Genomic DNA, 9,658 nt, shown 5'->3' on the forward strand with positions numbered 1-9,658 from the left:
GCTCTGTCACCCGGACTGGAGTGCAGTGGCCGGATCTCAGCTCACTGCAAGCTCCGCCTCCCGGGTTCCCGCCATTCTCCTGCCTCAGCCTCCCGAGTAGCTGGGACTACAGGCGCCCGCCACCTCACCCAGCTAGTTTTGTATTTTAGTAGAGACGGGGTTTCACCGTGTTAGCCAGGATGGTCTCGATCTCCTGACCTCGTGATCCACCCGTCTCGGCCTCCCAAAGTGCTGGGATTACAGGCTTGAGCCACCGCACCCGGCCTCAGCATAGTGTTTTGTACACTCCCACCACCCTCCAGAAAGCCTCTGAGGTTAGAATTTGCAGGTCATCTGGGACAACTTAAATTCTTCTTCTGCTATTACAATTCTTCCCACTGAGTTGCCTGCCTCTTTTTTTTTTTTTAATTTACTTGTCGCTGAGTTGAAGCTCAGCATTTTACTTTCCATAATGATGTGACTTTCGTAAGTTGGTAACTCATGAAATCAATCTTACATTATATGAGATATGAGATAAATCATAAATCATATGAAATCGATAACTCAGGCCAGGCGTGGTGGCTCACTCCTGTAATCCCAGCACTTTGGGAGGCCGAGGCAGGTGGATCACCTGAGATTGGGAGTTCAAGACCAGCCTGACCAACATGGAGAAACCCCATCTCTACTAAAAATACAAAATTAGCCAGGCATGGTGGCGCATGCCTGTAATCCCAGCTACTCGGGAGGCTGAGGCAGGAGAATTGCTTGAACCCAGGAGGCAGAGGTTGTGGTGAGCTGAGATCGTGCCATTGCACTCCAGCCTGGGCAAAAGAGCAAAACTCCATCTCAAAAAAAAAAAAAAAAAAGAACTCGATAACTCATGAAAACTAACCCCACCTTATGTTCACTGTCGACTGTGTCCATGTTCATTCCATGTACCCCACAAGGACCTTCCCCGCCATGTGCCTCAAACATCAGTTCAGTTCCTGACTGAGGGCCTTTGTATTTGCAGTGCGCGTTGCAAAGAGCACAATTCTTTATTTTATCTGTGACTTGTCTCTCATGTCTTTTTTTCCATGACACCTCCTCATAAGGCCTTCCCTGCCGGCCTGATTTAAATTTCCAGCCCCTTACCCTTCCTCCTTTTTTCTTCTCCCTAGCACTTTCCACCATAGTGCCTGGTATATTTTGCTCATTTCTCTGTGGCTTCTACACTAGAAAATACTCACCACTATGAGTCTAGACCCATGACTGCCATACAGCAGGCATTCCATAAATGCCCCTGTGGAGAGTTGACCTGTGCTTCTTGCGTGACTTCTGTCTGATTTTTTCTGTGTTGCAGCATAAGAAGTGCTAACAGGGAGAATCAACTTGCCTAAAACACACCAGGCTTTTTCACCTCCAGTCTGTAACTAGGCTATATCCCTTCTCAACCCTAAAGCTAAAAAGTCATTGTAAAACTTTTGGTCTGATGCTAAAGAAGGGAAAACGTACAGGAGATCCCATGTGGATACTTGCTTCCAGGATTCCCTGCCATGAATCCAGAATCCCACAGCTCCAACGTGATTGCAAAAGACTCCCTGCTCATTCTTCCTCAGCATGCACAGCTCTGCCCCGTCTCAGTTGCAACTCGACAGAGCCCCACTTACTGCAGAACCCAACCCACACACCTGCTCATCCTGCACCGAGAGGAGTGCCTGAAGCCAGTAGCAGGGAACTAGAACAGACATGGGTGGATCTTCATTGGATATTAGGTATCTTGCCCTAGATAGGCGGCAGTGACCTTACAGATGCTGGCAGATGATCTGATTGGATGCACAGTTGCTGGGTGGCCCCTCTGGAACTTGCAGAATGGTTTGTCTGGGGTCAGTCTATTGGCAATTCTGGGAGTGGGAAATATTTGGGCTCTGCAGAGATGGTTTCACCTTTAGGAAGGGCAATATGGGGAGGTGAAGATGAGGCCCAAAGGATAGAACATAGTCAAAGGAGCAGGGCCATAATGCCCCTTTAATTCCCAAGCCCTAGTTGGGCAGTGCTTGGTGACACATCCCATTACCTCACCTTAGATCAGTGTCTACTGAGCCATCATTAGCTCTGCTTCCTCACTTCTTCACAGTATCTGATGGCCCATTACATGCTGCTCAACATCTTAGACCAATGTTTGCTGACCCATTACCTCCCTTCACCTCATCCAGCACTGTGTCTGAAGCTTCACTATTCTTCCTGCAATTCTGGATATTTTGTGATACACCATGATCCCCAACTTAGGACAATGTCTGCTGACCCTCAGGAGGGTCCCTGGAGATCACCTCTTCCTTTTTAACATACCCTAGAACCAAGTCTGGTCCCCTTCATTATTCCCATTTTACCTTACTCCTAAGTGTATCACTCCTCATGAATTCCAGGAAATATGGAGGAAAACACATTTCACTGTACATGACTTTCAATTATTTGTCCTTTATATTTATTGTAATGTAATATTTTAGTACTGACATATATATGTTTGTATACCCATTTATATAAAAGACTAGTTTTTAGAGAAGTTTTAGGTTCACAGCAAAATGGGGCAGAAGGTACAGAGATTTCCCACATATCCCCTACCCTCACGTATACACAGCCTCGCCCATCGTCAGCATCTGCCTTCAGAGTGGTACTTTTGTTACAGTTAATGAAACTACATTGACGCTACCGGCCAAAGTCTATGGTTTAATTAGGGTTCAGTCTTGATGTGCATTCTGTGGGTTGAGACAGATGAATAATGACATGCGTGCATCATGATAGAAGGATAAAGAGCAGTTTTACTGTCCCAATAATCCTGTGTTTTGCCTGCACCCCTGCCTATTTTCTTTTGTCTCCATAATTTAGCCTCTGAACCATACAGTATGCAGCCTTTTCAGATGGACTTGTTTCACGTAGTAGTGTGGATTTAAGGTTCTTCCATGTCTTTTCGTGGCTTGCTAGCTCTTTTTTTTTTTTTTTTTGCATTGAATAATATGCTATTGTCTGGATGTACCGTGATTTATTTGTCCATTCACCTACTGAAGGACATTTTAGTTGCTTCCAATTTTTGTTGATTATGAATAAAGATGCTATAAACACCTATGTGCAGGTTTTTGTGTGAACATGACTGTAATATTTTAAGGTCATATTTATTGAGGTATAATTTACATACAGTAGTATTCACCTAGTGTAGAATTTTCAAAGTTTTGACATTTACATCATGCAGTCAATACCACAAGACAGAGAAGAGTTCCCTCACTTCCCTACATTTCCTCCTATTACTTTTTAGTCCATCCCTTTCCCCACCCCCAGCCCTTGATCACAAGCCCATTTTCTGTCTGTATAATTTTGCCTTTTCCACATGTTGTATAAATGGAGACATCCTGTGTGTGTCTCTGTGTATGTATGTGTATGTATCTCTCCTTTTTGAGTTTGACTTGTTTCATTTAATGTGATGTATTTGAGATCCATCCATATTGTTATATGAGATAGAAATGGGAAACAAGGTGATGAAAAGATGATTGACATCTTTAATTATCAAGAAAATGAAAATGAAAACCACATGAGATACCCGTACACACCTTTTAGCATGCCTAACAATAAAGACATAATACTGAGTTGGCAACAATGCAGAGCAATGGAAAATTTCCTGCATTGTTGGTAGAAATGTCAAATGTTACATTCACTTTGGGCAAAAACTTTGGCAGCTTTTTTTTTTTTTGAGATGAAGTTTTGCTCTTGTTGCACAGGCTGAAGTGCAATGGTGCAGTCTTGGCTCCCTACAACCTCCACCTCCCGGGTTCAAGTGATTCTCCTGCATCAGCCGCCCAAGTAGCTGGGATTACAGGCATGTGCCACCACACCCGGCTCATTTTGTATTTTTTAAATAGATGTTTAGTTAGGGGTTTCACCATGTTGGTCAGGCTGGTCTCAAACTCCCGTTCTCAGGTGATACGCCCGCCTCAGCCTCCCAACATGCTGGGATTACAGGCGTGAGCCACCATGCCTGGTCTTGGCAGCTGCTTATACTGTTAAACACACACTTATCATATGACCCACCAATCCCGCTCCTAGGTATTTGCCCTAGATAAATGAAAAATTGTTTATATAAAAACGTGTGTACTCAAATTTCACAGCAACTGTATAATTGCCAAAATTAGTACACAACCCAAATGTAACAGTGGGTGACTAATTAAACATCTATACAATGGAATACTACCCCAATGTGAAAAGAAGTCATTTATTGACACTGGCTGCAACATGGATGAATCTCAGTACTGTTTTATTTTACTATGTGATAATTTAAATGATATTTGAAAAATTATTAGATACTAGGTTATAAAAATATAGATTTATGTATTTTAATTTTGTGTGCATATCATTATACAGTGTATATTGTGTTTACAGTATGTTATAGCACATTCTAATTTTTTTTTTTTTTTTTTTTTTTTGAGACGGAGTCTCGCTCTGTCGCCCAGGCTGGAGTGCAGTGGCCGGATCTCAGCTCACTGCAAGCTCCGCCTCCCGGGTTCCCACCATTCTCCTGCCTCAGCCTCCCGAGTAGCTGGGACTACAGGCGCCCGCCATCTCGCCCGGCTAGTTTTTTGTATTTTTTAGTAGAGACGGGGTTTCACCGTGTTAGCGAGGATGGTCTCGATCTCCTGACCTGGTGATTCACCCGTCTCGGCCTCCCAAAGTGCTGGGATTACAGGCTTGAGCCACCACGCCCGGCCCAGCACATTCTAATATTTTTTATTATACCTTACTACAATAAAATAGTTCCCATTTTATATAATATATAGTATCTATTGTATGATTATATAATTTTTATATTTTGTATATGAAACTTTCATGTAACATTTCAGTTATTTCTACTTTTACATAATCACATTTAATGTTTATAGTATAAAGTTATAAATATAATAACAGGTCATAGGGTTCGGACAGCCTGCAGTTGGAGGTGGTCAATATTTTTATTATTTGTCAAGAATCCCAATTCTGGCTGTTTTAGCATCCGGGAAGCTTTCTCCAGCTTTGGGCTTTTGCGCCAACTGTGTTCTCTGGGCATACTCTGCTTCCCCAGTGCCCATGCATCATGCTTTCTTCCCCCATCTTTGAAAAGCATCCACCCACCATTTGTATCTGAAGTAACACATCCTTTGGGGTCACTTTCTGCTGCATTAGTTTGTATATATTTGTGTTGCAGGCATCACCATCTGACTTGATATTAAATATTTCTTTTTTTTGGTTTTTCATCCAACCTTTCCACTAGACCTCATGAGACCTGTCCTTGGTCTGTCTTGTTTCTGCTGTGTCCAAGGCACCCAGCACGGTGCCAGCACAAAGCAGATACTCAGTACGAGCTCGTTAAATGAGTTAATGAATAAACGAACAAATGAACGACTAAATGAATGAATAATAACAATAGTTTTGACATTGACCAAATGCCCGACACAGATTGGCTAAATGCATGGGGAGGTGGTAGGATTAGTTCCAGGTCCTCTAATTCAAAATCTAATGCACCTCCCCATGCTTCAGCATACCCCAGCCCTAATTCCATGTGTGGGCGGTGCCCAACCACCCTGCCACCCTCCTCCCAAGTATCCTGCCTACATCCTTCCCCGGCATTCCACAAGGTCTCCCAACTCAGTCTCCTCTTGGTCACAGTGGCATACCATGTTGGTGGGGGACAGTCGTGAGGGACCCAGAGGCAGAGGTCTCTTGCCATTGGCATCCACCCTAATACTTTCAATCCCGTACCCCCACCATTTGTCACTATTTGTTACATGCCTTTAATTATTAAGATACCATGGATAATATATTAACTCTGAGGCTAAGAAATCCTCTTCCTTCTAGTTTCTGCCACCTTCAGATTGGAGTTTGTGTGAGCACAAGAGCCTCTGCTCTAGGGGTAATGTTTTTCTCCCTCTGCAAAATCAACACAGATTACTTCCTTAGTGAAGTTATTATGGTGGTATTTCAATATTTATTATAATAATAGATATTGCTATTAAAACAAAAGCTGGTATTTTCTGTTTCTATCTGTGAAATAGGATAATGTAAGCACCACATCAATACAAGCATTTGAGTTATATTAAGTTTGTGACTATAATAAATGCCAATCCTGAGAACCCAGTGTATACTATTATACTCTGGAAAATGGGCCCATTTATAATGCAGTGTTGTCTATTTATATGGTCTAAATGTCTGTGTCCCTTCAAAGTTCATATTAAGGCCTAATCCCCAGTGGGATAATCTTAAGAGGTGGGGCCTTTGGCAGATTATTAGGTCATAGTGGGGAAAAGAAAGAGAGATCAGACTGTTACTGTTTCTATGTAGAAAGAAGTAGACATAAGAGACTCCATTTTGTTCTGTACTAAGAAAAACTATTCTGCCTTGAGATGCTGTTAATCTGTAACCCGAGCCCCAACCCTGTGCTCACAGAGACATGTGCTGTGTTGACTCAAGGTTTAATGGATTTAGGGCTATGCAGGATGTGCTTTGTTAAAAAAGTGGTTGGGCCGGGCGCGGTGGCTCAAGCCTGTAATCCCAGCACTTTGGGAGGCCGAGACGGGTGGATCACGAGGTCAGGAGATCGAGACCATCCTGGCTAACACATTGAAAACCCCGTCTCTATAAAAATACAAAAAACTAGCCGGGCGAGGTGGCGGGCGCCTGTAGTCCCAGCTACTCGGAGAGGCTGAGGCGGTGAAGAATGGCGCAAACCCGGGAGGCGGAGCTTGCAGTGAGTCTGAGATCCGGCCACTTCCACTCCAGTTCTGGGCGACAGAGCGAGACTCCGCCTCAAAAAAAAAAAAAAAAAAAAAAAAAAAAGTGGTTGAAGGCAGTATGCTTGGTTAAAAAGTCATCACCATTCTCTAATCTCAAGTACCCAGGGACACAATACACTGTGGAGGGCCGCAGGGACCTCTGCCTAGGAAAGCCAGGTATCGTCCAAGATTTCTCCCCATGTGATAGCCTGAGATATGGCCTTGTGGGAAGGGAAAGAGCTGACCATCCCCTAGCCCGACACCCATAAAGGGTCTGTGCTGAGGAGGATTAGTGAAAGAGGAAAGCCTCTTTGCAGTTGAGATAGAGGAAGGCATCTGTCTCCTGTTTCTCCCTGGGCAATGGAATGTCTTCGTGTAAAACCCGATTGTATGTTCTATTTACTGAGATAGGAGAAAACTGCTTTAAGGCTGGAGGTGAGATGTGCTAGCGGCAATACTGCTCTTTAATGCACCCAGATGTTTGTATACTTGTACATCAAGGCACAGCACCTTTCTTTAAATTTATTTATGACACAGAGACCTTTGTTCACATGTCTTCCTGCTGACCCTCTCCCCACTATTATCCTATTGTCCTGCCACACCCCCCTCTCCCAGATGGTAGAGATAATGATCAATAAATACTGAGGGAACTCAGACCAGTGCCAGCGCGGGTCCTCTGGATGCTGAGCACTGTCCCCTGGGCCCACTTTTCTTTCTCTATACTTTGTCTCTGTGTCTTATTTCTTTTCTCAGTCTCTTGTCCCACCTGACGAGAAACACCCACAGATGTGGACGGGCAGGCCACCCCTTCACACTGGGAAACCAAACAAATTGTGTGACTCGCTTTATTGTAGTGGTCTAGAACCAAACCCTAAATATCCCTGAGGTATGCCTGTGTTTGTATAATACTACTGTTATGGAAATAACAGGGTCTCAATCCAGACTCCAATAGAGGGTTCTTGATCTGATGCAGGAAAGAATTCCAGGTGAGTTGTAGAGTGCAGTGAGAAGAGATACTTTTTGAAAGCCACTCCACAACAGAGTAGGGTGTCCTCAGAAAGCAAGTGGAGGAACATCCGTTAAGGTTTTCTTATATAGGGGTCTTGTCTTTGTAAAGACTGAAATAAGCTGTGCCTATGCGTGGGTGGCCTGACATTATGACAAAATTTATTATTCTATTGATTTAAAGAAAACTATCCCTAAAATTTTAGTGTGTAAGTACATCAAAGTATAACTATAATGATCTTTTTTTTTTTTTTGAGGCGGAGTCTCGCTCTGTCGCCCAGACTGGGGTGCAGTGGCCGGATCTCCACTCACTGCAAGCTCCGCCTCCCGGGTTCACGCCATTCTCCTGCCTCAGCCTCCCGAGTAGCTGGGACTACAGGCCCCACCACCTCGCCCGGCTAGATTTTGTATTTCTTAGTAGAGATGGGGTTTCACTGTGTTAGCCAGGATGGTCTCGATCTCCTGACCTCGTGATCCGCCCGCCTCGGCCTCCCAAAGTGCTGGGATTACAGGCTTGAGCCACCGCGCCCGGCCCAACTATAATGATCTTGAAAGCATTTATTGTTATGGGTATTGGACATCTGGACTTTCTGTTGTTCTAGAAGTTTGTCCTTGCAGGCATTACCGGACTGCTTCCTTCGCTGTAAACATGTTAAGACCATGATTTGTGACTTGCAGTGAATGTGCCTTGCTAGTCTCAAGATGGAGCTGAACTTAAAATGGTGTCACTCTGGGTCTCTTAGGTTTCTGCTTCCCTAACACTATGACCATACCTGCTGTCTTCTTGATGTTTCCTTGTAAATGTTTTTAATTCCTTTATTTTAAATTAAAATTTACTATGAAATTTTCACACAAATACTATGGAAGAGAACATTATAATGAATTCTGTCTACTTATCACCCGACTTTAACATTTATCAACATTTTCTTTTGCAATACCATATACCCCTTCTCAGTGGAGTTGTTTTTTCTCAGTGAAGTTTTTAAAGCTAATATTATTCCACTCATAAATATTTCCACATGAATCCCTAAAAGATAAGTCATCTTCTTTTTAACAGAACTACATTACTGACAAAATCAACAGTAATTCTTAGGCCTGTGGTAGAAATGTGTGTTCACTAATGGACTTCCACAGATGTTTTCTTAGACCGTCCTTTGGGAGAAGAAAGAGAACCTGAGATCAGCAGAGTCTAATTCTCTAAACATATTTTTAAGCTGAGTCCCAGAGACAGACATAACTGGTCTGAAGGCATCCAGCATGCCCACATGAGTGTAGGTTCAGTTCCCTGAAAACAAGTTTCACCTGCTGGAACTGAACACGTTGGGTAGATAACTTCCCACCACTGTCAGGTGTAACTTCCGGTCAGAAGCTGAGCTGTGAATAATGTTTAGGAGTTCACCAAGTGAAAGGAATTATATCTTTACAACTCCTCGTCCACATCCTCCAAAAAGGGGAGTAAAGAGGTGTTAAGCAGCTTCAGAATTTCCACAGAGGAGAAGCTAAAGGTCAGAGACTGCATTTAAAGCTTCATTGACATGGTAAGGTGATTTTTATTAATTATATTTTAACTTCAAAGTAAATAAAAACAGTTTTCTTTAGGTGCTTTTAGTCACATGTTGTGAAGGGGTGGCCTGCCCCTCCACACTTGTGGGTGTTTCTCTTTAGGTGGAAACGAAAGACTTGAGAAAAGGAATAAAACACAGAGACAAAGTGTAGAGAAAGAAAAGCGGGGCCCAGGGGACCGGCGCTCAGCTTACAGAGGACCCACGCCGGCACCGGCCTCTGAGTTCCCTTAGTATTTATTGATAATTATCTTTACCATCAAAAAGATAAGGGAGTGGCTGGACACTAGGATCATTGTAGGGAGGAAATCAGCAGTAAGACATATGAACAAAAAATCCTTG

General features: G+C 43.3%; 1 protein-coding gene and 1 pseudogene across 2 annotated transcripts in view; both read left to right on the forward strand.

Annotated features, from left to right (window-relative positions):
- Positions 1-1,700, forward strand: part of LOC108522761 (zinc finger protein 585B-like) — a 16,594-nt gene extending 14,894 nt beyond the window's left edge. Inside the window, exon 6 of the mRNA XM_017863182.1 lies at positions 1,460-1,700. Coding sequence (XP_017718671.1) covers positions 1,460-1,700 — 241 coding nt within the window. The remainder of the gene's footprint in view (positions 1-1,459) is intronic.
- Positions 1-9,658, forward strand: part of LOC108522769 (zinc finger protein 585A-like) — a 47,119-nt pseudogene that overhangs the window by 7,018 nt on the left and 30,443 nt on the right. The gene's annotated exons all lie outside the window — the stretch shown is intronic.

This window comes from Rhinopithecus bieti, unplaced genomic scaffold (genome assembly GCF_001698545.2).
Source record: "Rhinopithecus bieti isolate Rb0 unplaced genomic scaffold, ASM169854v2 scaffold_67983, whole genome shotgun sequence".
Lineage (NCBI taxonomy): Eukaryota > Metazoa > Chordata > Mammalia > Primates > Cercopithecidae > Rhinopithecus > Rhinopithecus bieti.